At 45.5% G+C, this 27,525-nt stretch overlaps 8 protein-coding genes across 8 annotated transcripts; 4 read left to right on the top strand and 4 right to left on the bottom strand.

The window, feature by feature from the left end:
• Positions 1-188: 188 nt before the first annotated feature.
• Positions 189-2,510, bottom strand: GL218_02049 (uncharacterized protein; the record flags this gene model as incomplete). Its single annotated transcript, XM_033578538.1, has 4 exons — positions 189-273; positions 327-1,314; positions 1,369-1,477; positions 1,527-2,510. 4 exons carry the CDS (start codon positions 2,508-2,510, stop codon positions 189-191), a joined length of 2,166 nt encoding a protein of 721 aa, XP_033439390.1.
• A 923-nt stretch (positions 2,511-3,433) lies between these two features.
• Positions 3,434-4,531, top strand: GL218_02050 (putative rhamnogalacturonate lyase C; the record flags this gene model as incomplete). The annotated part of the gene is made up of 3 exons (XM_033578539.1): positions 3,434-3,960; positions 4,015-4,108; positions 4,163-4,531. The coding sequence occupies 3 exons, from the start codon at positions 3,434-3,436 to the stop codon at positions 4,529-4,531; spliced, it is 990 nt and encodes a 329-aa protein (XP_033437983.1).
• Positions 4,532-5,059: 528 nt separating this feature from the next.
• GL218_02051 (Endo-1,3(4)-beta-glucanase xgeA) lies at positions 5,060-7,521 on the bottom strand (the record flags this gene model as incomplete). Its single annotated transcript, XM_033578540.1, has 8 exons — positions 5,060-5,888; positions 5,949-6,308; positions 6,363-6,475; positions 6,526-6,804; positions 6,857-6,911; positions 6,974-7,082; positions 7,134-7,351; positions 7,421-7,521. 8 exons carry the CDS (start codon positions 7,519-7,521, stop codon positions 5,060-5,062), a joined length of 2,064 nt encoding a protein of 687 aa, XP_033438359.1.
• A 1,759-nt stretch (positions 7,522-9,280) lies between these two features.
• Positions 9,281-11,257, top strand: GL218_02052 (Carnitine O-acetyltransferase, mitochondrial; the record flags this gene model as incomplete). Its single annotated transcript, XM_033578541.1, has 3 exons — positions 9,281-9,323; positions 9,389-11,051; positions 11,131-11,257. 3 exons carry the CDS (start codon positions 9,281-9,283, stop codon positions 11,255-11,257), a joined length of 1,833 nt encoding a protein of 610 aa, XP_033438362.1.
• Positions 11,258-11,850: 593 nt separating this feature from the next.
• GL218_02053 (Adenylyl cyclase-associated protein) lies at positions 11,851-13,717 on the bottom strand (the record flags this gene model as incomplete). The annotated part of the gene is made up of 4 exons (XM_033578542.1): positions 11,851-12,294; positions 12,367-12,877; positions 12,930-13,529; positions 13,674-13,717. The coding sequence occupies 4 exons, from the start codon at positions 13,715-13,717 to the stop codon at positions 11,851-11,853; spliced, it is 1,599 nt and encodes a 532-aa protein (XP_033437985.1).
• A 953-nt stretch (positions 13,718-14,670) lies between these two features.
• On the top strand, positions 14,671-16,252 carry GL218_02054 (uncharacterized protein; the record flags this gene model as incomplete). The annotated part of the gene is made up of 2 exons (XM_033578543.1): positions 14,671-14,758; positions 15,087-16,252. The coding sequence occupies 2 exons, from the start codon at positions 14,671-14,673 to the stop codon at positions 16,250-16,252; spliced, it is 1,254 nt and encodes a 417-aa protein (XP_033438364.1).
• Positions 16,253-17,059: 807 nt separating this feature from the next.
• Positions 17,060-18,726, bottom strand: GL218_02055 (ADP-ribosylation factor GTPase-activating protein glo3; the record flags this gene model as incomplete). The annotated part of the gene is made up of 4 exons (XM_033578544.1): positions 17,060-17,400; positions 17,465-18,382; positions 18,454-18,589; positions 18,655-18,726. The coding sequence occupies 4 exons, from the start codon at positions 18,724-18,726 to the stop codon at positions 17,060-17,062; spliced, it is 1,467 nt and encodes a 488-aa protein (XP_033438363.1).
• A 498-nt stretch (positions 18,727-19,224) lies between these two features.
• GL218_02056 (Mitochondrial import inner membrane translocase subunit TIM21) lies at positions 19,225-20,063 on the top strand (the record flags this gene model as incomplete). The annotated part of the gene is made up of 4 exons (XM_033578545.1): positions 19,225-19,476; positions 19,532-19,716; positions 19,767-19,821; positions 19,872-20,063. The coding sequence occupies 4 exons, from the start codon at positions 19,225-19,227 to the stop codon at positions 20,061-20,063; spliced, it is 684 nt and encodes a 227-aa protein (XP_033438366.1).
• Between the last annotated feature and the right edge of the window lie 7,462 nt (positions 20,064-27,525).

Here is a 27,525-nt window from a genome sequence, read left to right on the forward strand (position 1 = left end):
TTATGAAATTGTCTTATGTTACAATTGCCTTATTTAACAGTGTAAAGTACGTGAATAATAATATACTATTGTTTTAATTACAACACCAATCTCGACCACTCAACCACTAAGCTTATCGTTATGGTCAACAACACAACTACAAGGACCTCTTCTACAACCCGCTAGGTGATACAAAGTTGCCCGGACACCTAATTCTTGGCCGCTTTCCCCTGTGAAATTAGGGTACGACCTATTTGAATCGTTTCATCCATTCCTTGCTGTCGTAGCCAGAATCTAAAAAAAATATTAGTATGACGGCTCTCTAGTTAGGCTTAGAAGAAACTTACAGTTGTTCAGGGGTTCCTCCACCGTGAGTGGATATCTCGCGAGCTTGGTCCTCTAAAGACTCCCGGGTAATCTTTTCCCCAACTCGTGGTGTGGGAGGCAGGGGTTTCTCTGTAGCTTCAGGCCCCAAGCTCTCCTCTAACACCTGTTTCCTTATAGCAAAGCGTTCGGCTCGCTCCTTTTGAAGCCCAGGCGAATCCATCTGCTTTAACGCGTACCGAACTACAAATTGCGCCGTCAAGTACACATGTTCGGAAAGGAGGATGCTTAATAAAAGACCCCAAGCAACAATGTTGGACGGGTCGCCGCTGGGGCCCTCGGAATCACCACTAAAGAGATACACGATTGCGGAGCTTACAAGGCTTCCAAACCAAGATAAGAAGCCGAGTGCATTAAGCCATGGTCCGATTGAGTCGTCTCTCCAAGGAATGGGCCTCTTGCTGTTAACCGCGATTTTCATAGCGTCTGATCGGAGCTCAACCCAGTTATTGATTAAGAAGCAAAGCGGCGTAAGTGGCCAAATCGCAGAGAAGAGTGATAGGTAACCAAATTGAACAACCATCTCTCTGTAATCGACAGTAACGTCGTATATGTCAAGTTGAGCCTCGTTACGAACTCTTTCAAGGAACTCGTGTTCTTCGGGGACGTCGCTGGACACTGAGACCTTACCCTTGGATTGAACTCTCTCGACTTCCTTGAATGCCTTGCGCTTCACGTAGGGAACAACAGCTTCGAGCGCGAAGTTCACAATTTGCGCTGTCACCGTGAAATATATCATCTGCTTCTTTAAACGATCAGGATTGATCTGAAAGCCCTGAGTAGTGATCGACTCCTTGCTGGAGAATTGCTCGGCGGTAATCTTAAAAATATCCAAATATGGCACGAGAAGATTCCCGAAGGGCATGTAAACAAATGCACTCAAGAAAAGGGGAGTATAAGAGGTGATAAAGTTAATGATGAATAACTTTCGAACGAGAGCGGCATGATGATCTATATAGATGTTAACGGGATAGAAACGGAAAAATATTGGGAAAATTCACTCACTGTCTATCGTCTCATAATTTTCCATGTCAGTGAGCTTCTCTGCAAAACTACTAAGAATAGTTGACAGTGCTGGCAGTAATCCCGTGAGTATTATTGTAGGTGTGAAAGTCTAAAAACGCATTAGAAAAAATATTATCCGACTAGGAGGTTCTACAAACCAGGTAAGATTTGAATGGGCCGTTATAGATTTCGGTGAGGAAGATCTCGATAGAGAAACAGAAGACATAGAGAGCCCCAAGTATAGCCAGACAGCCAAATGCAAATGGGATCTGTAACAGCTGCGTCTGCAACCTCTTCATCGGAGGGTAGACTTTCACAGCTTCGCCAGTGACAGGATCTATAGCCTCATGCTCCCATTTAAACTGTGTTCGGGGACGTTGGATCCGAGATACTCCACGAACGCCCCATTGGACAGCGAGATCGACCTCCTTCTTTTTCCACCATTCAAAAAAGGTGATAGACCAGAGGGAGCTAATAATGGCATAAAACCACGAATATTGACCAAGAATAAGCCAAGCGCCGAATCCGAATGCCGCTGGGAATATTAGAAATGCGAAATAGGATTGCATAAACGCAAAGTAGAAAGCAACGCTTTCGCCGAACTTATCGCGAATCTGGTCGAGATCCTGGTCGTCCAGGAAGTACTTGGTACTCCATTGCTTGATCCATTGTCGGTTGAAGGCGTGATTATGAAGTGGGAAGATAGATTCCACGTCCTTCCACCTGCCAACCTTGGGCGCAATACCCGCACCACCTTCGTTCTTGGGCTTCGTGATCAGCAAGTAAACGGTACGAAGCCTCTCAGCTTCGGTGGCAGGCTGGTCGGCGAATTCTTTAGCCACGTCCTTATTGGGAGTAGTAATTCGCACGCCGTACAGCCAATCTTGAACACGTTCGCGATAAATATGATTGGTTAGATGTTTCTCAGATGCCACTTTAAGAAAGACCAATAAGGAAGAGCCGTCGCCGTATCGAACTTCTGAAGCGAGCCCAACCCTAGTGAGGGCTTCAATTAGCTGGGTGAAGCCAGCTGCGGCCTCAGCTTTGTCGCTGGAAACCTTGTACTGGACGACATAATCTACGTCCATGTTACCCCCGAGGTGACCGCCGTCGGAGGCATAGAGAGACCGGATGCTCGACATGATCTAGCAATGGTTGTAGTTATGCCGGCTCGGTGAGGCCTTTCGCCTTAAGTTGCCCAAGTATAGATGCCCAACTAATTATAACGTGTTAGGTCTACGATCTGGATGTAGTAGAATAGTAGGATATTAAAGTATTAATAGAGAAAACCGAGGGTATAAGAAGTCTATTAGGAGAAGTGATCGTAGGAAGTAAATTACCTAGGTAGGAGGTAGATATACTACTATAAGGTTGTGTCCCTCTACAAAGACGAATTTAAAAGTAAAAGATAAAATTGGTAGATTGTATTAAATTTGCTAAGTGTGCATGTGTTACATACGCGCACATGTGTGTAGCTGAATGGTCCGATATCAAGGAAAATCGGCAATAATAGAATCAAGTTGTTGATCAACGTCATCTCGCATTTGATACGATTGGGACCACTTGGATCCCACTTGGATCGATGACATGTTTTAGGTACCATGGCCCGTGCAGTCCCTGTAAGTGCCCCGCGATAAACTTTGGGTGATGTACGCTATAAATTGCTCTAAACAGTCTAAAGTTATCGCTTGCAGCAAGCTTTAGCGTATTTTTACAGGATTAACAGGTATCATTAGCGAACACGTTCCGCTGGGATCTATACCGAATGGGCCTCTACAGTTAGCCGGGGTCCCTGTTGCTGTTACATTTTGCGGCGGTAAGAACACAACGACATCTCTGTCAGGTCCAACTTTATATTAAACCTCAGAACTAGGATATAGCTATGTGGCTTCTTGTCTGTCTAATAAAAGGCGATGCTCCTCTTACATCCTTGGAATTTACCCCTTAACATTCATAGATTATCAACTACCTACCCAAAATATTCTTAGTGAGCTTAACACCTAATTAGGCCCGCTCTCTAAGTCATAGGGCACCAAATAGGGCACCAAACAGAAATACCATCGCCATGGGACTGCTCGTTAAGCTGGGCCTACGCCGTCCCATCATTTGGGAGAGTCCGACAATACTGGATTGGCTCCTGGAGGCACCTCTTCAGGGGCTTATATTCTATATGTACCACATAATCTTATGGCTACGCAGTAACCGAACTAAGCCGCCACGGGGAAAGCATCCCATCAAGATTGTATGCTTATCGGATACGCACGAGTCTATCGTTCAAAACGTTCCTAATGGCGACTTATTAATCCACTGTGGTGACCTGGTGAATGACGGTAAAGCCGCCTCCATTCAAAAACAGATCGACTGGCTGGCTTCTTTACCGCACCAACACAAGATTGTTATCTGTGGTAATCACGATAGTTGGTTCGATATCAACTCTAGGACGGAGGAAGACAAGCTGAATGGTAATTCTGTCGATATGAGAACGATCCATTATCTTGAGCATAGATCTATCACCCTTGACTTTCAGGATGGACGGAAATTGAATATCTATGGTGCCCCTGACATCCCTGAGTGCGGTGGGCCTGATAATGCGTATGTATAAGCTAACCCCCTTTTATGATATTTGGACATGACTCCTAAACATAGTTACTATTACAGGTTCCAATACACATCATACCAAAACCCGTGGGAAGACGCCGTACCTATAGATACAGATATTCTTGTAACGCATACTCCGCCAGTAAGTGAGCACTCTTGTGAATTGGAGCAACTATATCTAAATATATCGCTTTAGAAACATCATCTGGATCTATCCCTCGGTTGTCCTCATCTACTTCGAGAGATATGGAGGAAGAAGCCCAAAGTGCATATGTTTGGCCATGTCCACTGTGGCCGAGGGTTCCAGCACGTGTTCTGGGATGAGTGTCAAAAGCAGTATGAGAGAGCCATGTCTCGTCCGAAGCCAGGGTTGTTTTACAACGTACTTGACTACCGAGCCTGGCTGGATGTATACAGCGTGCTATATTACGGCGTCATCAGCATTTTATGGCACTGGCTATTCCTCGGCGGAGTCGCAAATCGGAGCATTCTGATCAATGCTGGCATGCAGAATGGGACTTCAGGGAAATTGACCAAAAAGTCCCCTATAACGATCACAATTTGAGATCACAGGAAAACTGCGTGAGGATTTATTAGTAAGGAGTAGCACCCAGGTGATAATTAAACCCCTATCCTAAGTTGGGAGGCGGGTTTATACCACAGGGGCTCGATGCCGTAATACCCGGGTCTAGGACATTTCGATTGGCTTGATACCGGAATACCGTGCCGGTTTGGATGAGTCGAAAGTTAGCGACAGCATTTATAAATACCAAAATAAAAGATGAAGAAATAAAACTTGATGGTTCAAGAAGAGGATTTATTGGGTATTTACACGGGCTAGCCGGTAATTGAACATAGCATAAAAGCTCATAAACCGAATCCTACTTCCAGAAATTCATCATCGTTATCATGCTGCCGTACCGCAGCCTCTACACCAGATGTAAACCGAATCGCGCCAAACCTCCCTCGATTCCATAAACTCCACACCATACACGTTATTTAAAAGAGACCAAGGAAAGGAAATATAGACAACCGACCAACCCAAAGAAATGAAATCAAGATAGGTAAAAAAAAACGTAGAAAGGAGTCTTTATCATAAGATAAGCATAATCCCAAATATACCAAACCACGCTACCACGCCCCAGCCAACGATTTGCGCAGCGCTAAAAGTCTCGCTGCGAGGAGGGGCGGCGGCTACGAGGGGCGTTACGTTAATGCTGCTGGGCCGAGGACTATGTGGGGGTGGAGGAGTAACAGTAGCCATCGCCACGGCCGCGGTCGTCGCGTTCGTGAGATAAGTTCCGTTGCTGACGAGAGGAATGACTGTCTGCACGGCCGTAGCAGTAACGACGACCTTAGATGTGTACACGGCTTTCGGCACGGTCAACGTCACGGTACTCTCGCCGTGCGGACCGCATGCTCGACACGTTGTCTTGTACATCTTCATGGGTATGGCGGCGAGCGCTGCTGGGGGAAGGACCTTGGTCGTTGGGTAGGCTGGGTTGGGCTGGGATTTGGTGCAGGTGCATGGCGCGTATGTTACTGTCGTGTGGTATTCCACTTCGATCAGTTTTGCTGGGTTTGAGGCACATACGGTTGTGTATGTTATAGTTACGTCGGTTGTCACCGTCGCGTTGTGTGCTGGCTTTGCTGAGGGGTGGTAGTGGCTGCCGCCCATTGCGGGTGCGGCCGGAGGCGCCGGGTCGTTGGATAGGTTTCCGTAGACTGTGAGTAGGATATCGTCTATAGTGGTATGGTGGTGGGGCTTAGATGCCGATGCGGAGGAGTTCGTTAGAAGAGAGTAGCTAGGCGAGTCGATGAGGCCGCCGCAGATTTCGTGGTCGTTTCCAGGACATGGCGTATTACATCGCTCGTTCTCAACTCCGCTTGATCCCCCAAGTGTATCGGCGCAGTAGCACGTTCTATGATGCGGGTTAGTATAACTGATGACTAGCAGGTTACTTAATATGTTAGGTACTTACTCGCCCCGTACACCAGCATACTTGTGTCCAGCACAAGCAGATACGCAGGCTCTGTTGTCCATATCTGCCGCCGATATAACTCGTGAGAATGATTTGAAGTTCTCGTGTGATTGGAAACATCCGAGAAGAGTGTGGTCGTTAATGTCCCTGCGATTTATCGGGGCGCCACCGGTCTCGGTAGGTTTTACTGTGGATAGCGTGATGGTGCGGGTATGAGTTGGGGCTACGCCGGTTGGTGCCTCTGTTACGCTGGATGTTGATGAGATACTCGAGGGTGTGGTGTTGGTGGAAAGGGGCGGTATCGTCAGGTCTGACAACGGTCCCATTTGATATACGTCGATGAAATTGATATCCCAGTAACTTCCATTAAACTTAGTTGCTAAACGGCACTCCTTGGTTTATACGATTACTTACGCGCTTTGGAAACTATCCGGATTCTCAGCAACGAATTCCTCACACGTAGGGGCGAGACGGTTGCACTGGTCAGCTTTACCCCAGAATTTGCCTGCATAATCGCCACAGAAGTTCTGTCACCTCGTATAAGTATATTGTAGTCCTATCGGAGATATGAACTTACTATATTTAGTACGAGGCTCATGTTGAAGAAGTATTCATCAGGACTGCAAGAAGAGCCGCCGAAAACAGCGTGTGGTGGTCCCCATGTCGATGGATCAGGTCCTACGACGTGAGCGTACACGATGTTATCGGGGATTATAGAGCGTGGGAAATGCCATAATTTCAGGTCTTCAGAATCCCACTCAAGAGCGTACACTCCACCCCCTTCAGCGTTAAAGGCGTCGCCGTATGAAGTAGTATCAGATGGAGGGGATACAGTATAACAGCCGATGTTATCAAGCTAAGTGCCAGGTATTAGCTATGTCCCGAAGTGATCATCATACTTGACTTACCGTCGGCGAACAGTTTGCTCGACCTTGCTCCCCAGTGAAACCAGCGCTGGGAGATCTGCATCCTGTAGTTCTACTATACTTAGCTGGGCTTCGTAGCTTGCAGACAAATATACTTACGTATGAGCAGAGTATAAGTTTCGTTGAGCGGTATTAGCGCCATCTATAATATCTAGTTCGCCTCCCAAAGGCCATTCCGCTCCGTTGTCTTCGTTATTGAAAGCCCAGACTAACGAACATGTCAGATCAAACTACAATAGTTGGGATAATTAGAACCAACAGGAAGGCCAAGTGCCGCATGTCGATGCTGGCATATGATAGATATCCGCAATAAAAAGACCGTGAGTAAACGCATCATCACTCGTCAGTCGTACGCTAGGTCGCCCCTTATCGCTAGTCGAATATGTATTGTTTGAATCAACGCCGAGTCTCACGCTATTGTAATCGTTCTCGACAGAAACTAGATTCTTAGCCAAAGCGTCCTCTTTGCTCTGATAACTATTATGAGACAGTTAGATATCTATATAAGACAGTATTATTTAATAATAGCTGAACACAGATGCATACTCAACAAAGCCATGGCTGGGATCGTTCCCGGTAAAGAAACTGAAGCTATCAAGCAGCCCCTGGCCGGCATAATGCGTAGTGAGTGAATATCCGGTTGCCATTGCGGCGACTAGCCTAAACGAATGTCCAAAATGACGAATAAAGTAAAGGAGCGACTTAAAGATTTAGAAAAGAGTGAAATAAGAAGAGAAGTTGATGGTAAAAGAGTGACTAAGCTTGTTAGCAGAGAAAAGAATGAATTGTAAGAAACGACCTGGCCTGGGATTGGAAGACCAAACCGATGGACGTTAAGCCCGTATTTGAAGCCAACAGTTGATATAGCCATGGTCGCGGTTTTGGTGGAATGTCTACAAAGACGCGGTAGTGGGATGGAGAATGCTAATAAGACCTAGAGTTGCAGCGGAAGCTTTAGCTAATGCGGGTGAGACATGGGCGCTCTGGCAACGCGGAGAAGAGTCTCAGGTTCAACTCAGATACTAAACTTGCCCGTGAAGATATCTCGTCATCTTCATTACTAGATTCTAATATATTACATAGAGGTTAAATGATCAAATAGTCTCTTGAAGGTTGTAATATAAACTTCGATGCATTAGAAAATAGTGAGTTGATTAAAATCAGCTTTGAAGTATAATACTTTTGAAAACTGCTGAACTAATTCAATAGTTTTTTTATGTAGGCGTAGGTAAACACAAGCTTCCCGCACGTCAAGCGCGGATCTCCATTCCTTATATCACTCAACAAACTATAATGCCATTGAATAGTAATCGGAACTGGCTATTTTTAATACTTAGATCTTTGCTGTTGGTTTCCAAGGGAGGAGATCGGAAAGCGATCTTATTAAGTTGCTTGAATTTCGCTTAGCACTCGACACTGATAGTCTATAGATTCAAGTTCACTAACATAACAACAATATATCTTCTATATGCAGATCTGGCCCGTGTAATGCTATCCGTCCAATCACTTCAAAGTCTAAACCAAGCATCTGGGTCACATCGTTCTAGAATATTTCGAAATTATATGAAGCAGTAAGTAGGTACCTAAGCGTTACGCAGCAGCGATGATGTAATGAGATGTTGGATTGGATCCAATGCGAAATACGCTTTGCATGTGAAAATGGAAATGGAGAGGATGTGTGGCTCGGACATTTGACAATTGATCTTGAGTGGAATGGATCTTGTGAGGCTAAGCCACAAGATAAATTCCCGCAAGTCGCGGTTAAAGCATTTAAAATAGTCTGGGGAAAGAAAGATCCATAGATTTGATTTACCTCGGCATTGGAGATCTGGCAGCCGAAGCAACCCACTTGCACAGCCAATTTCCAGATGCGGCTGTAGCTCGAGTACTTCCGGTCATACTGCCGACGCCATTTTGTTAAGGTTCGCGGTTGAACATTTGAAGAAGTTACGGTTTATCGGCTAACCGCTGGAAGTACGAAGCTTAGAGTTAGGTACCCTTAGCCCTTAACCCGCCAGCCCCAACCCGCCTTTAATTCCCTTAATTAATTAAACTCCATTGACGGCGCCCCGTTCAAGGAAAATAGCCTAGGTCCCACACTTACAAGGACACCATACCGCATCATACCGCGGTTCCTTTGATTACCTGGTATCCACGAGATAGCTTACGAGCTTGTTGGTCATTGCTTTTCTTTTTCCCTTTTCCTTTTCGTATTCTACTCTGTATTCAGAGACAACACCTTTGGTAATGTTGAGTTCGTTGGCAAAGAGTCGGGCACAGGCTACCGCTCTGAGAATACCCGTAATAAGACAAACTATAACACCTAAGGTGCGTATTCTGAATTCTGATCTTGAATATCGAGTAATAGCGCAAAACTAATATTTATCTAATTTAAAGAGTATATTGATGGCGCCGGCAGCAAGACGGAGCAACAGCTCCCTTCCCGCAGGTTAGTTCTATGAGCGCAAGAGAGAAGCAACTCGGCTTTTCATAATCGCTAATAAAACGATATAGGGTATGCGGAGGACAAATCAAAAGGCGCAATGCTTCGATTTCAAGAATCGCTTCCTCGATTACCAGTCCCGACCCTCGAAGAGACCGCAGCCCGCTACGTGAAGAGCTTACATCCCTTGTTAAGCCCCGTCGAATATGCCGCAAGTAAAAAGGCTGTTGACGAGTTTATAAAACCTGGGGGTGTAGGACAGAAGTTACAGGAGAAACTGATCGCACGGCGTGAAAACCCCAATGTCAAGAACTGGATATACGAGTGGTGGAACGACGCAGCGTATTTAAGTTATCGAGATCCCGTTGTTCCCTATGTCAGTTACTTCTACTCTCACCGAGATGACCGGCGGCGGAGAAACCCCGCAAAGCGCGCCGCGGCCCTGACCACCGCCGCACTCGAATTCAAGAAACAAGTCGACACTGGCTCGCTCGAGCCTGAGTACATGAAGAAGCTGCCGATTTGCATGGACAGCTACAAGTGGATGTTCAATACCAGTCGCGTACCAGCTAGACCTGCCGATCACCCTGTCAAATATGACCCCAAGGACCATAAGCACATTATCGTCATCCGAAAGAACCAATTCTTTAAGGTTGCTCACGAAGTCGACGGAAATCAGCTCAACACCTCTGAGCTTGAGTCGCAGTTTGCCCGCATTTATGACCTTGCAGAGGGCGCTCCTGCAGTGGGTGCTCTCACTTCTGAGAACAGAGATGTTTGGACGGACGCGCGCAAGGTGTTACTAGACGCTTCTCCTAAGAACAAGGCGGCCATCGAAGCCATTGAATCGGCCTCTTTCGTCGTATGCTTAGACGATGCTTCCCCAGTTACTCTCGAAGAGCGCGCACATCAGTACTGGCACGGCGATGGTCAGAACCGATGGTATGACAAGCCTCTACAGTTTATCGTGAACGACAACGGTACATCCGGTTTTCTGGGCGAGCACAGCATGATGGATGGTACACCTACACACCGTCTAAACGACTATGTCAACGACGTTATCTTTGGTAACAAGCTCGACTTCAGCAACCCGTCAGTGCGATCTAACCTGCCCGAGCCAACTCCGGTCAACTTTGAAATCACCAAGGACGTACAGGCAGAGATCGACCGCGCAATCCGGGACTTCAACGAGGTCATCGGAAAGCACGAGCTCGCAGTCCAGGCCTACCAGGCCTACGGCAAGGGTTTGATCAAGAAGTTTAAGTGCTCTCCCGATGCGTACGTGCAGATGGTGATCCAGCTGGCGTACCACAAGATGTACGGCAAGAACCGGCCAACGTACGAGTCTGCCGCGACCCGGCGTTTCCAGCAGGGGCGCACAGAGACATGTCGCACGGTCTCAGACGAGAGCGTCGCTTTCTGCAACGCTATGGCCGACTCCGAGGTTTCTGAGAAGGACCGCGCAGACCTGTTCCGCAAGGCCGTCGCTGCGCATATCGAGTACATCGGCGCTGCGTCCGACGGCAAGGGCGTCGACCGCCATCTCTTCGGTCTTAAGAAGTTGCTTGAGCCTGGAGAGGATCTCCCTGCTATTTACAAGGACCCGGCTTACGGCTACAGTAGCTCCTGGTTCTTGTCTACTAGCCAGCTTAGTTCCGAGTTCTTCAATGGGTATGGCTGGAGCCAGGTCATTGATGATGGGTTCGGAATTGCGTATATGATTAATGAGAACAGGTGAGTCTTTTCTTCTTTTTCTAGTTGCCTATAATATGGTAATATGCAAGAGGCAAAAATGCTAATGTACTCTTAACAGTCTCAACTTCAACATTGTGTCCAAGGGCCTCGGCAGCAATAAGATGAGCTACTACATCAACGAGGCCGCTAATGACCTCCGCGACTTACTGCTCCCTACTATCGAGCCGCCCAAGGCCAAGCTGTAAGGAATAGGTCGTTTGTTGCGTACGCTTTTATGTATGTCGTTAGCGAGAGGAATAGAGGGTATATGTATCTTTCCCCCTATATTTTGGGTATATACCGTCGCGTGACTTGTTGGCGCATTGAGCGCTTCTCTCCGACAGTTTTGGTTTCGCTAGGTTTCTAGAGCATCGGACCGGTGTTGGTGGATATATTCTATATGTACCTAGAAGCTAGCTATAGTGGCTACATGTAGCTTTGTTAGAATAAATCAAAGAGTTTAAGAAGACAAGTCACAGTCGTATATTCTAGTTCGATTCCATTTAAAGATATGAGAATATTTCTAGTTGTGAATGCTTTAAATACGACATGCTATCTAGGCGATACAGTAGACACTGTAGGCACCCAGAGGCCGCGAGTGCGCCCGGGTATATCCTGGCTTTACACTACTTTAGTTTCTTCAACCGCGCTCTCGACCCCCGGGTAGAACGTGCCTTCAAACGTATCTGGTCTTACATCTAAACGAGCTGCACAATCCAATACAACTTCCACAGTCGCCCATGACCTAAGTGTGTATGCACTTAATATATATACGCATGGTACAAAACCCTACAACCGCTTAACCAGCGTGGTCGACGATCTCATTAACCATGTCGCCCTTCGCCTCGTCGTAATACGAGCAGATCTGGCCAGGGAGGGGAATCTCCTTGTAATCATCGTCGGGGCCGGCGACGATGTTGATGTTGATGCCGGAGGACTTAGAGGAGAAGATGCGGGTGGAAGAACTCTCCTTGCTGAGGTAGACCTGAGCGCCGTCGAGCTGGTCGAGGAGAACGGTGGGTAGAGTGCCGAGGACCTGGAGCGCGAAGTTGGACGACTTGACCACGTCGACGGTCGATACGAGAGAATCGACCACGATGCTAAGTCGCTGTGTGTTCTCAACTGTAACCGCGTTTGCTTTGCCCTTTATAATGATGGTCGTCTGGTTGCATCGGCTGATTAGGATCGAGTGTGACATCTCGGCCTCAATCTCGATCGGCTCGGGGTGCTTATCGAAGTTTTCCTGGTGGCTGTTAGTTTCTGGAATACATAGGAATAAATGAGCCTAGGAAAAGAGATAAAGAGAGACGCATACGATTAACCATTTATTGCTATCAAGCTCCTGCCTGGGAGGCTTCTTGAGGCGCATGCTCTCAGGCTTCGGTTTCTTCCCAGGTGCGGGACTCTTGCCCCTGGCGGAGGAATCCGAGACGGTCGAGTTTGCTCTTAGCGCCGGGTTCTTATGTGTCATTTCTGACCTGTCGACCTTCCTTAAGCCTCTGGTTACGCTCTCACCCTTATTTAATTCACTAAACACTGCGCCCATCCCTTCTGACTTGGAGCCCCCGGCTTGATCCTTGATCTGAAGAACAGGCGGCGGACCCGGGGGTGGTGGCGGCGGGGCACCACCTGCGGCTGGGGGAGGAGGCGGCGGCGGAGCTGCGACGCCAACAGCCGGAACGGACTCCAGTGACTTCGCAACCTCAGATGCAGGCTGTCCGGACGGGTTCCAGGGGATACCATTGGGGAAGTATTGCTTAACGTAGTCGGCAAGATCACGGAATACTTGATAGAAGGACTGGATCCATTCAACCTGGTCAGCATTCCTAAAACTTGGGTTAGCACTGGCTTTATGCTTAGATATAACTAATCTCTTACTTCTCCTTATGCTCCTTCAGCACTCGGTTTCCAAAGAATTGTGCCGATCCTAAAGATTCTTCAACATGCTTGAACGGCCTGTTTTCGACTGTGACCCAAGCCAGCACCATGATACCCTCCGAGACAGCGCTTAGCTGGGAGAAAACGGCAGAACCGCGGTTGGATTCTTTAATGCTACCGACGGCCATGAGGGCCTCGTTGATTGGCTTGAGTAGTTCTTGGTAGACGACCATCTCTGATCCCGTTATGTCAGGCTTCTTAGCCTTGGTAGATATCAGCAGGAATCGACGCTGCTGCCTGAACCCCTCCAACACCTTAGCAGCCTGTTCGGCAATTAAGCCGCCTAACTTGTTGCTAGCCGTAACATATTTATTAACCGACTGACCGATGAAAGCATCGAATTCTTCAATAGATTCGGGTAAAGGTTCTTGAGGCACTTGCACGGGTGCAGGAGGGGCCGGCGCGGAGATAGCCTGCTGTGGCGTAGGGCTCGATGTGTTAGACGGAGTTGCGACGGTAGCCGTGAGGGCGGGGACAACTTGAGGTAGCTCTATTGTCGATGAAGCAATATCCTCTAGGCGAGTAGTAGCAGCTTCTAGCCTAAGTTTAGAAGTTAGAATATCAGTAGATCTCAGATGTGGATGGGGTAGGTATAAGAGCTAAGATGTTGAAGATGCATAACGCTTGCCATAGGGAGGGGAGGTAATATGGAAAGGGAATTAGGGATAGTTCAAGCCAGCCTACCTCTTGATTAGAGTAACTAAATTATGTATGTGATTTTGCGCCATATTGGCAGTTGCGCCTAGCTGGTAGTGACAGATGCAGCTTAAGTATATCTAAAGTTAGGATTTAACAACGTAATAACGTTTCGACGTTTCGACGTTTCGAAGCTTCGATCAGGGGGGAAAAGACAACGTTGAACTCCCGACACAAAGAGGCGCTTTAATTCGATATATAATAGAACGAACAATACTTAAGTCGAACTAGCGACTATAAGTAGAGATTTATGTGTTTGCAAAATGCTGATGCCTAGGTAAGCTATGAAAGGCAGAAGAAATAATTGAGATGATGACGACGAGGTCAACGATACATAAGAGTAGGAATTTCGAAATTCAGACAATCGCCTGCCGCCAAGAATCTGGATTGAAGCTTTACCAACAGGGATACGTACCCTTTTTTTCACCTTCCCTTACCAAACGCGATTGGTCTCTTATCCTAAATAGTATAGGTGGGTCTATGTAACTGCAACGTTGATTGGTTATAGATGCATTTACCTGCAGGCATTAAGTCTTAAACACAAAGACGTGTACTAAAGTATTTGGAGAATACACACAGCTTAGGTGTACCTAACCTTATGTACCTAACCTACATAATCTACCTTAAGCTACCTCACATTGCAACTCGAATGTTGTAATTTACATCCCACCTTAAAAACCAACAAATTTCATATTAAAAAAAAAAATACAACCGTCAAAAGTGAGGCTGCATGCAGAAGCTCAGCCTGGTTGATTATTTTCTACCTATCAAATATTCCCTTGACCGTTGAGGCGCGAACCTTCTGACTGTTACTCACTGCCACATTTAAGAGGGCGGTCTAGGGTTGAGGTTCATGCACTCCAAAATCTACACCGACCGTATGATATCGTACATGACATGACATGACATCTAACAGTCATCTGAGGAGAATTAGAATATTAAGTTAAGACTCGAAAAAAAAAAAAGAGAAACAGAAAAATAAGCTATGGATGACCAAAATGTACCCAAAACCGAGGATGGTGAGACGCCTTCTCAAGAGATAGACTTCGTCACTTTAGGAATGTTTATTATAGGTACGGTACATCCCCCTTCCTTAGTTCGTCCCTCGAGATCAGGTACCCGTTTCTCATTGGATCCGCTCGTCGTCATTCATCGACCCGTGATCGTGAATACCAAAGCTTTGGTGGCACCTGAGGGTCGGATCGGTTGACTGCATTTGGACCAAGTGGGATCGATCAAAGGAGAACTATGATACTAGGTTACTAAACTTTACACTTGGGACTTGGGACTTGGGATATGTTACTATTCGAATTCTCAACCATATGCCATATTGATATTTGATCACTATCGCTATATCTACTACAAAACTAATATATTCTAACTAACGTAAATAATCTCAAGATGAAATTGAATACCAGCCGCCGCAACCCCCGGTAAGAGATATCCTCGGCGGCGCCGGCACCTACTCCGCCCTGGGGGCACGGTTGTTCTCACCGCCACCGCTCTCAAGCTCCGTAGGTTGGATCATCGACAAAGGTTCCGACTTCCCGGAAGCGCTAGAAGACCTCATATCTACCTGGGAGACTTCCGTGCTAATTCGGCCTACGCCCGAGCGTCTTACTACCCGCGGCTGGAATGGCTATGACGAGCATCAGAACCGTGCTTTCCGCTACATGACCCCCAAAAAGCGTCTGACCGCCGAGGATCTAACCCCAACTCTACTCGCCTCCCGCTCCTTTCATCTCATCTGCTCGCCGACCCGATGCCGTGAGCTCGTAGCCGAGATCCGCGCTAGGCGGAGCGGTCTAACCAGCGCAGATGGTGGCGCATTGCCTAGGCCTATCTTTATCTGGGAGCCCGTACCGGATCTGTGTACGCCGGACGAGCTGCTAAACTGCACTAACACCCTCCCTCTTATCGACATTATTAGCCCAAACCACTCCGAGCTGGCCGGCTTCATGGGCGACTCGGGGTTAGACCCAGACACGGGTGAGATCAGCACGAAAGCTATCGAGCGGGCCTGCGAGCAGCTGCTAGGCTCTATGCCGCTGCAGTCCTTCGCCATCGTGGTCCGCGCCGGCGAAAAGGGCTGTTACCTAGCGCGGAATGGCGGGCGAAAGCGCAAAGTACCCGGCAAGCAGCCGAAGCGCAAGAAGCCTTCCGCCTTATTACATGGTGGCTTACAGCCAGACACGGATATGGAGGCGTTATTCGCGGGGCTCCTGCAGGACCCTGAAGGCATGGTCTCCCGCGAGGAAATCGAAGTCGACCCCGGCGTCGAGCGTTGGCTCCCCGCGTACCACGCTGGCTCGCCCGACCGTGTCGTCGACCCCACCGGTGGCGGAAATACCTTCCTCGGCGCCCTAGCCGTCGCCTTGGCAAGGGGGAAGAGCCTCGAAGAAGCAGCCGCATGGGGCAGCGTGGCGGCTAGCTTTGCCATCGAGCAAGTCGGCACACCAGCGCTAGGCAAGACCGACGACGGGAAAGAAGGCGGCGAAACGTGGAACGGAGTTCGTGTCGACGACAGGTTTGAAGAATTTAAGGATAGGCTGGCTTTTACTAGCTGACTACCGTGACGGAATACTACAAAGAGAAAAAAAACCCCCCCACCGGAAGGAGAGGAAAAGAGAGAGCGCATGGATGTATAGATGGGTAGGCGGGTGGGCAGGTTAGATGAATTCGAGGATATGATGTTTATCTTGCGGAGACGCGAGGGTAATAAAAAAAAACCGAGAGGGGTTGCGGCTTGGTATAGATCAACAGTCAATCAATTAATCACGTTAGGGGTCTGGTAACGGGGACGGGTGGTTTTTTTTTCTTTTCATTTCATTTCTGGTTAACGGCTTTTTTACCTGTCTAGAGTGGCGATGAATTCTTATACTACCAGGTTGATTAGACTAGAAATGAGTATACAAGATTCTAAGCATTTGATAAATCTTTAGCATAGTCGTATTAGTCGAGTTATCGCAGACAAAACATTTACTAGGTACTTGACCTATACTTCAGGTCGCTTATTTAGAAATCTTGACTCTTAAGAATCTCTCTGAAATAGGTCACGCCGAATTTACAAGACAATAGGGCAGGCTAGGTAGATAATCAAGTTTCATTACTATGCGTACCGTGCCAATTGCTCTATAACGTCCAAGTCGTGGGCTGGCAAAGCCGTTTGTATTCATAACAGCCCCTTTACCATCCGATCGACCGTCTCCTATACAGGTCTCAGCGTCAGCTTGATAGCGACACCACCATGCCTCCCAAGACCCGCCAACCCCGTCGATAGTGTAGAGACTGAGTCTAACTTTTCTTTCCCCGCTTGTGAAATGTGAAGTTCCCACTACTTTTTCTAACTACTGTCGTTTACTTCGGTAGATCGCTTAACTGTTCAAGTAGTTACGAATAGCACCCTGGAGTCTGGTAGCGCCTTCGCCTAGCGCGCTTGTAAGGTTATCCAAATCGTCGCCGGCAGTGATACCGAATTTGCGGACGAAATCCTTGGCGGCCGTTTCGAGGTCACCATAATCATCCGCGGGATCTTCATCCTCGGGTCGACCAAAGTACGCGTTGGAGGAAATAGCAGTGGCACCTTCGAATCCTTGCAGACGTGTCTTTGCCTCGGCCTGAGCGTTGGGATCGAAAGAGCCTTTTCCGAAGAATTCGTCCGAGGAAATTCCCTTTTGGTTACCAAATTTGTTACGGGCGTAGCGCTCGTCGTCATCTGGTATAAGATTTAGTACATATTGCTAAACAGTGGATACGATTGTAAAAATAATAGAACCTACCTTCGGTAGTTGCTTTAACCGGTCCAACTGAGCCGAATCCGCCGGCGTTCTTCTTAGGGGCGGCGCTGGCGGCGGCTTTGCCACCACCAACCTGTCCAAAGCCTAATCTTCCTAGGCCCATGCCTAACCTCTCAACCTCAGCTGCTGACTTCTCGCGAGAGTGACCAGATCCGTATCCACGCGGACTCACTGGCGTGGGCGAAATGACATTGGAAGCCTCGGTCTTAGATGTAGTAGTCTGCTTTACCTCGGCCTCTTCGGCTTCAGGATCGTAGCCCAATTTGGCAATTCGCTCTGCCTCCTCCTTGGCTTTCTTCTCGGCCTCGTCAAAGTCGATGATATCTCCTGTAACCTTCTTTGCTCCAAGCTTGGCAGTAGTCTTCTTTGCGCCCAGCACATTAGCTTTGCGAGGCGCTGAGGGGTTTGTCTTGCGAAGCGCAGCAGAGGTGGTGACTCTACTAGCGGCAGGTTTGGCTTCAGATGCGGAGTCAGACTTAGATAGAGGGGACGAAGACCTGGAAATCTCCTTGCCGTTGGCGCCGGCGTTGAGAAATGGGGAGGCAGTACGGCCGACAACGGGCGGCGTATTAGTTCGCGAGATAGGTGGCGTAGGCCTCTTGATGGACGGCTTGTCCCATGAAGAAAAGAAGTCGTCATTTGGCTCACTAGAAGGAGTTGCACTACCCTCGGCGCCTTCTCCAGCTACGTCGGTGACGACAACCTCTTCTGGGTACTCGAGCGCGTCTCGTGCAGCCCGCTTCTTAAGCTCCTCTTTGTACTTGGTCGCAACGTTAGATTGGTACTTGGTCTTTGGGTCCTTGCTAGCGAGTGCGGCGCTACCGCCATTTGCGCGGAAGTACTTGGTGGCGGACTCGTTACCGCCAACTTTCATAACACGTAACTGATCCCATTGCCACTCTATGTATATTATTAGTGCTATGTGGTTATGGGAAGCGAGGCTCGAGGTTAAACTCGTGAAAGCGACGTACGATCAAGGTTGGTGGAGCGAACAAAGGAGATATGGACACCGAGATTTCGGTGGTTAGAGGAACAGTCGAGACATAAGTAAATGCCAAAAGGGACCGAGGTCCAAGTAGGATTCTTCTGGCCGCAATCAAAGCATATCTTTGAGTGCGCGTTAGTAATTGAAAACACGTATTCATCGCGACGATAAGTGGATTATCACGCACCCTATTTGCTGACTTGGTCTTCAACTTCTCGAAGATCTTCTGCGATTGCTGCTTGGTTGCAAGCGCACTCATCTTGCTGATTAAGCCCCCGTTCGGGCAGGATGCACAATATAGGGTATAGGGGTTGTTGAGTCGTAGGGGAAAGATGTCGTTATTCGTTGTTATTCGACGTGTTGAGGAAAAAAGGGACAAGTTGGCGGTTGAAAGTCAAGAAGTCGAGAAGTCGACGTTGAAATCAGGAGTTCGGCCAGATTTCGCCAAATGCCAACTTCAAAAGAATGGGCCAATGGACCAATGGACCCACATGCTATTAAGCAAAATAAAGCTAGCCTAGAATTAGAATAGTCCTTGATTACCTCCGTTCAACGGTAGTAGGGTGGGTCCGGAGGTACCGGTGTACCTAACATTCCCCTGTCTTCCCCACATTACATCGCATTTGCAGAAGCTTCAACTAACTTCCATTTTAAAGCTCTATTCATTACTTTTTCTTCCTTTGTCGCAAAGCTTCAAACTATTTGAAGAAGTAGTCCCTTCGACAGCACAAGTACCGATGGACTTAATACCGCCGTAATGAAACTCCCACTCCGGTCATTCGGCTCTCCCGCTATTATCACACGATTACAACCCTCCATTGCCTGTCGCACTTACGCTACTCATCATAGCCAAGGAACGAATTCAGCTGCTTCGAAGAGGAGGGCTGTGACGCCATTCAACGATAATGGATTCGTGCCTTGGAGTGAGCTCTCAGCCGGTGAGAAGGCGTCGCGTGCAACACAGCAAACCTTCAACTTCGGCCTTGTCGTAGTTGGCTTGGTTCTAACAGTATAGCTCCCGTCTATCGCATCACTTAACAGTATGCTAAGGTATTATTCATTAGGGAGGTGTTGGCTATTTCCTCTATACGGACGTATTTTCTCCTGATAGTAAAACTGCCTACTTCAATCGAGCCGTCGACCGAATCAAGAAAGATCCACAGTGTGTACGGCTGCTTGGCGAAAGTAAGAAGATCATAGCACACGGCGAAGAGACTATGAATAAATGGCGCCGTGCTCGTCCAATTGCGTATGATTCTTCCGAAGCAGACTTGTCTGTTTCATTACTAATGATAATAGGTCGACGTTTAATACGGATGCGCGAGGTAACCAACATCTAATCATGCACTTTTATGTAAGTCTACCTGGTCAACCATGAGTTTTGACGAGTCTAACGTCCTATAGGTCGAAGGACCGCTAAATAATGGTGTGGTGAATGTGCATTTGGTAAAATATGCCAATCACGACGACTTTGAATATAAGTACTTCTGTGTCGATATCAGGGGCCATTCGAGGATTTACCTAGAGAACGCCGACTCTAAGCCCGCGGGTGAAGGAACGAGGAATTTCAAACTGTTCGGAGTGAACTGGAAATAGGATGTATTATATATATTACCCCCCTTACTAGCCTAATAGATATCGAAATCACCGTGCGTGTAAATCGCGGCCCAAAATAACTAGAGGTAGCCCGTCTTCCGTGCGCGCTCTTCTATGGAGATTTAGGCTGGATACTCTTCACCTACTTTTAATGCTACTCCTCTTCTAAGTTCAAGTTACTCTTTTTTGAATTATATATTCCAACATGGTTGCTTTTAGATTCATTATGTACTCTCCTCTCCGCCGCTTCTTCCGTGTTCATGTAATGACGAAAAATCTCTTTTCTACTCTATGTAACTATATAATACGTAAGAAATTCTATAAAACTTCCTATTCTGGCTTTCTCTTATTCAAACTATAAACTCAATGTTCATTTATTTTTGAGTATGGCAACTTGACAGGACCATATGCGTACCGAAACATTTCTTATCTTTATGATATCCTATGATTGTTACTAAATATTTAAAAATATTTTTAAATAGGAGTCGTCCTCGGTGCTTTACTTGTCTATCTAAACACCTAATACATTAGGTACTTATATACACACTGGTGGATCAACAGTGAATGCCTGTTACTCAATGATAAGCCCCTTTTCTATTATTAACAAGGCTCAAATTCAAAATAAGGGCTTCCGTTAAATAACCTCAACTGGGAATAGTCCGCGTTAATAAAATAACTACACGATCATTATGGTCCGTACGAGGTATTTAACAGCCGTATCAAACTTATGGCAGGTAGCCTTAAGGCTCACTTAGAAAGGAGTTACAACTCAAGCGCCGTGTCCAGGTTCCTATATCGGCGAGAGTAGCGTATTAATGTAGTAATAGTAATAATTGATTAACTAGGAGAGTACTTAATTTCTAGCTATCTGTTAAATGAGTATATAAATATAGCATAGATAACTCTGTGGAGGTAGTTGAAAGACTATTCATATAATGAAAGTTCAGGGCTATAAGGTTTTCTCTTCAGGTGATTAACCACGATAGCTACCTACCTAGATACCTAGGTAGTGTCTCATTTAGTTTGAAGGGCCTATGCATATATATATACCCGTGAATCATGACTTATAAATTGAATTCAAACTACTATTAACTATGTAGAATACAAACTCAGTTGGCAATCTTTGGGATTTATGACTACGTTGGATTGCTTTTCGTATCTCAATCCTCTGATGGGACCATCGTTATTTCTTATGGGTTATATTTGAGTATAGGTAGTTGTCGTAAATTTTAGTGGTGGATAAGTTGGCCTTTGTTTTATGATTGTAGATATCTTCTAACAAAAAAGAAATCTCCTTATTCTAAACATTTATAAATTCTTATACCTCCCCTAGTTAGAACTTCCGTCAGAATAACTACCAACTTAATGATAAGGCAACAATCTACTTTAAATTGTGAGAGACAATTCAATTTTAGTTTTGGTATAGGTATGATATAGACATAGATACACTGATGACTACCCTCGAAGTTCTAAGTTCATGACGCCTATCAAAAATAACATAGTAGTGAGCCGCGAGTTTGCTGGAAGATACATAGTTCAATAGAGCCTATTAATTTCTATCTCTTTTTCTAAGCTATGAAGTCTTCTACGTGGACCTACTTATTCGGGCTACGTAATCTGTGCCCTTCCCCCCTAACAGCTAGGAAATTTGGATGCTGCTGAACACACTTCTCATATCAACTTAGATTAAGAGGAAATTATGAGGTATCCATACATTTATATCGATCTGCTTTTTCGCCAAGACTTCGAGAGTTCTCTTATCTGGCTAAAAAAATGTAGGCTATTGTGAATCTATATCTGATTTTACGCTAAGAGAAGGTGTTATTATTGATCTTCTACGAGATGTGTGTTGGCTATGGGCTATTAAAATGCGAGTAACAGATAAGAGATATGAGTATATTTATGAACACTATCTCATATATCTAAAGTCTTTCTGTTTTCATTTTTAACTCTTACCGGTAGTTATACCTACCTATCTAGGTACATATGGACATGTTTACTCTTACTCAAAGTGACGTTATTTCATGTAAAGCAGTCAAACTATCTGAGTCAACTGTTGAAGGGGCCTTTAGCTGTCTGGCCTAAGTATTATGATCTCTGATAATGGCTTTGACGATCCTGTTTTCGAAGTGCATAGTACCTCGTATCTGTTTCAATGAAGTATAAATGCCACTCACAGATGATCTACAATGGCTTTAAGCGGACGTTCCCCAATTCGGTTAAGTTTCTAACTTGTAAGACATTGTATCACAAAAGATAGAGGATGAAAACATTCACAATCCACATAAACGCTAACGGAGAAAAGTCCGGGGTTGTTTGTGATACGTACATCCTATCCTTCGGCAAACTACGTAAAGTCAGAACCAAGTTTTTAGAACAAGTATATAGAATATTAGTTCTGGTATCTTAGCAAGACTGTATGGCGCCTAGCTATCATATGATAGTTTCTTTTGTTTTATATACGAACACTTATTCTGATATTCACGAGGACTTTGATAATTAATGGTTCGATATTTATTTAAGAGGTAGCTACTGGAGTACGACTGAAATAAAATTATTAGAACTAAGGCAGAGTATAAATACCTGTTGTATTGTAACGAAATGTAATAGGAGAAGCATGTAAGTTGGTGCTGTTAGGTTTTAACGCAATTATCGCAAAGTACCTCAGGTAAAACTTGATTTGCCACTATGTAGGACTTACAGAAATTCCCAAGTACATCTATGGGCTAGAAAATGAAACCTACAGCAGAAAATCAGCTGGGACATTCTATATGCTGGACCGGAACCGAGCCTGAGGATCTGGGTCGAAAACTAATGCATGATCAAGCCTAAAGGTTAAACATACATTAAGTATTTTGGGTTTTCACAACTAGTGTACTTCGTTGGGCTATCATTAGGTGGGGTGAAGACAAGTCGGGATGACCCCCGGAACCTGGAGAAGTTGCCAAGGGGGTACAAAGTCTAGCACTTACAGATGGCGTCTATTTATTATAGGGGGCTAAGAACAAGTTAGATAACGGAAAATGGTGTAAAGAAAATCTCATAACCAAGATCAACAGTACTCCCGGGCTTTGATCAACGCCTTACTCCTTACTCCTCGAGTCTGGGGTCTGATTTTGGTATAGGATGAGCAGGCATATTGCCATTGAACTGGATGGGTCATGTATACATCTGCTACTAACAGATAATTCGTGTATGACGGAGAACCCGGAACTCTTCTAAACTTCAGGTAGCACAACGATTTCGTTTTGTTTCGTCATGCCCGATGGTGTCGTGATACTCGAACTGGTCCCTGCCGGGCCTCTCAGGCTTCCCCCTTTACGAATTCCAGTAATGCGGTAGGACTTCGACGCGTTTCAAACCGTTTCAATTGTGGTGCCCTATCGGTCCTTCCAGGTAGTTGGGCTAGATTTCTAGATTACTAGCAGATATGTAGGTTTCGGTGCCTAACGACTATTTACCAGGACATCGCCTGTCTCCTGCTCGGCCGTAAGATATCGACAAACTTAGCAGCTATCTAAAGCTGAGAGCCTCCGAAGAACTAAGCCGCGACAGATCATCTCGATCTAGGCCTCCATAGGCCTCTCCGGGAGACACAGGACTGCTAAATGCCGTCAACTGTACAGGGTTTACGTGGCCTAGAACGTGTAGTTGCAATCAAATAATTTTCCCGAATCATTCTCTTACTTCACCTAATTCGGTCACTACCCGGCCTACCGGTTGGCCGACGGTAATCAGATGACTATGCGGCTAGGAAATCATGTCATGATCAACATGTGAACAGGGAAGCCCAGGGCTATGCTAAATTAGATACGGGATAGTTATGACCCGAAGGAAGGGCGCTCATCCGAATATGAATTCGCTAGCTTGATTGGTGGCAGATTGGTCGGGAAAGTGTACGCGTTGGTAGTTGAACAGGTTACGTCCGGAGCAAGCTAACTCCACCTCGATAGGAATTGCTGACGAAGTCTAGAACCCCTATTTCTAAAATAACTCTTAGAATAAGCCACTAAGAGGGCCTATAGGATAGATATCATTAGTTTAGGGCATGCCATCGAGAACACTAAGTCCCCCATATTTCTATCCCCTAGCCGGAGCGGTTAGGGATATATTTTATGTAAAGGGGTAACAATACTAGTATAATGGGAGACCAGTATACTGATTAGTTGATTTTCTATTATAGCGTTTGAAATATAATTACCTTTAAGACTCTAAATTATCATATTACTTCAATTAAGAGCAGATAAATATCATCCTCCATTTGTCATATTCGTAAATTAATATGAATTTAAATTTGCCGGTATAGTAGAAGTTCCAAGAATTAATCAACTATTTATATTTGTGTTCATCAGAATAAACAAATCGACAGTAAAGGTATCTAATACTTGTTATTCATTCGTCGAGGGACCTTAGGTACATAGGATCAGCCCTTTTTATTACTTTGCCCTGGAAGTAGTCTATATTCATAAACAGTAACTATGTAACCTAGGTACCTACAGTCATAGCACAAGACGATATAGAATGATCATATGGAACTTATAAGCTATATTATCTTTCAACTGGCTACTCGATGAACCTGGCTACTGGAAGTTCGTATGCCTATACATTTTCACTGATGACACTAAGTAAGCCCTTGCTTTAGAGTGAACTTATTTAACGAAGTTGAAATAACACTCCAAGTTAGATCTGTGCTTACTATGTGTAAGTTGAAATAATTAAGTCCTTCGGCTTTAAGGTAAATATCGGCGTTTCAAGTGATTAACCAAGTCTCCGGCAAATGATTTGCTACTCTAAGTTGCGAAGCTAATAAACTGGTTTCTGTAAGCCCTCCTGCTGCAAGGCAGTACTAATAGTATGTCATCATCACACTAGTAACGCGGGCGTAACATTTAAGTATATTTTTCAGTGTAATACTTAGGTACAGTCTAGATAGAAGTCTTCAGATTCAATATTGAAATATAAAATTGAAGGAAAAGAAATCCCTCGTTGCGTATATGCTAGAATATCTATGATATAAGACATTTAGCAGATCAGCGGTAGATTTAGCCACTCAACCTGTTAGGGAGAGTAGGCATACTAACTCCCAGCAAAGGGGGTAGAAAGAGAAACTATATCCGAGTGTGTGCCTTATGAAGATCCCGATCATACGTAATTCTAAGACATATATACGTATAACGAAGTTCGTAAGATTTATCTTTGTAGTACGGAATACGCTTTCAATGCCCGCTGAGCCACGTTCTAATGTCGTCTTCTGGATGATGAAATTGGTAACGCCCGAAGGTCGTAATAGACTAGATATCTAAGTACCTAACTAATAGTAATTTATATCTATACTAAGACAATTCGGCGCGTAGCTATAGCGTATAGGAATACTGGGGCACTAAGGTAGAGTTAGCGTACTGTCTAATATAGGGGGACAAAAAACTATATCCCAGAGTGATAGTAGGATGCCACCTAAAACAATTCTGACAATATTCGGAAGGCTTCAGCGAGGACGAAGCTATATGAAAACAACCACATAATTAGAAGCACATATTCCTATTACTCAAGTAAACATAAGATTTTGATAAGCTACTTGGCAAGTGAGAAATCTAGATTCTACTATGCGTTGTGGTTAAGCAAAAGACCCAATTACCACCTTATTTCATCTTAAGAAGCACTCTTACTGATAAAATAGCTGCTATATTAACGAAATGAAAAGGATATAAAATCATCATAACCCACCTAGGTACCTATTCAAAAAGGGAAGTTCTTCATATATAATTCTCTACTTACCATGCCTTTATGGGTTACGATAGATGTACGCGTTAAATATCTTAGGTGCCTTACGTAAGATATAGTCTAGGGTTTGAATTGTAAGGTATATTGCTCTATTATGAATAGAGGTTTGGTTGTGAAAGGCAACGCTTATACTAAAGAGGCCTTTAGAAGCATTGAAAGTCAGATACATAGACACGGATTAAGTCTTATACGTGACTACTTTATCTATAATAACTAGCTAATTATCGTGAAAGACGTATTAGCCTCTCTTGAAACAAAGCGGCTAGGGAAATCACAGCAAAGGCACAGTTTACTACGTAGGAATTGGATACTATACTACTAACGAATCATAAATAATAAAAATTAACTCTTTATATTCTTTAAATCTCTAGTTGAACTATTGGGTTATAGTGGCAAGGTAAACTCTATGTGCGGTTGCCGGTAGGAAGTGGCTCGGTGATGGATGTGAATGAGTGTGTTTCTTCTCTGATAGACTCGGAGCCCGCTCCGTGAGGCTATGGAGAATATCTATCGACGACTACTACTCATATCCTAGTTTCCCATCTCCCTGTAGGCACAGTATATGTGGAGACCTTACCTGCTTGCTTATCCACTTTGTCACTTCCATATCTAAAATCCGCGAGGGTATTATGAAGCCTACCCTCCTGTAGAATTATCTAATGCCGCGTTATGCTATTTAAGGGGCCGAGATGATAATACGAATCAGGGTATATCTACAATGCTGTCATATGATATCTGATCGGTAGGTATATGGAAGAAGGATGCGTGGACTATTTGGAACCGCATGGTGGATGTCTGGTCTTCCGAAATCCTCATTGTCAGTCCACTTCGTTCCGCGGTCAAGGGGATATTTCCGAAGGACTGCACCATCTTAGTGTTCGGAGACAGGATGGCATCCATGGTTCGATGTTGTCTTGTATGTCAAGTAAAGATCGCTAAAGGCCCGAGTCGATCGACGGATGGGATGAGGCCTGGCAGCCAATACACAGATCCGACTCTAGGGTTGGAATGCATACCGGGGCAGGCTTCGACGGGCATCCTGCGGGAAAGCGGCATTAAAGGTATGGCTAGCGTGCATCGCGCGGAAGCGATCCAAATTAACGTGGATGCTATCCAGGCGCTTCCGATAGTTTCCGTCGACAAGAATCTATAATCGTAAACTTCGCTCGAACGGGCGACCGGCGATTCTTCTCGATGCGAGAGCTGACCAGTTGGGGATATATTACTGCTGGAGGCCTAAGATGGTAAAGTAGTCGACTACCAATGCCTGCGTCTGGCTCAAGCCACCGCTACTTTCTTCTGACAAATTCATCGCCGAATCAAGGATATGGGTTGATGCTACGGCCCTAAGGGTAGGTACCGATGTGTTGAAACCCTACAACAAATAAACCTTCGAACCATGATCTGAAATAACAGGAGGATCTAGAAAACCTAATGATCTCGAAAATATTATGAAGAGTAAGGAAATAACTTCCATATCGGCAGATAGGCAGTGCCAGCTAGTTTCTTAAAATTACACGAGGCTCTATGTCGGATAACGGTATGACGACAGGAACTAGGAACTCTGTTGCATGTAATCCTTACATGCTTCCAGGCCGAAATGGGACGTAAGGTGATATCTTCTTAGTAGGGTGCCTCGTTCCCGTATCTCATAGGGGATGTTACACAGTGGCTTATAAGG

Source organism: Daldinia childiae, assembly GCF_008694065.1.
Source record: "Daldinia childiae strain JS-1345 chromosome Unknown Scaffold2, whole genome shotgun sequence".
In the NCBI taxonomy this organism is placed as follows: Eukaryota; Fungi; Ascomycota; class Sordariomycetes; order Xylariales; family Hypoxylaceae; genus Daldinia; species Daldinia childiae.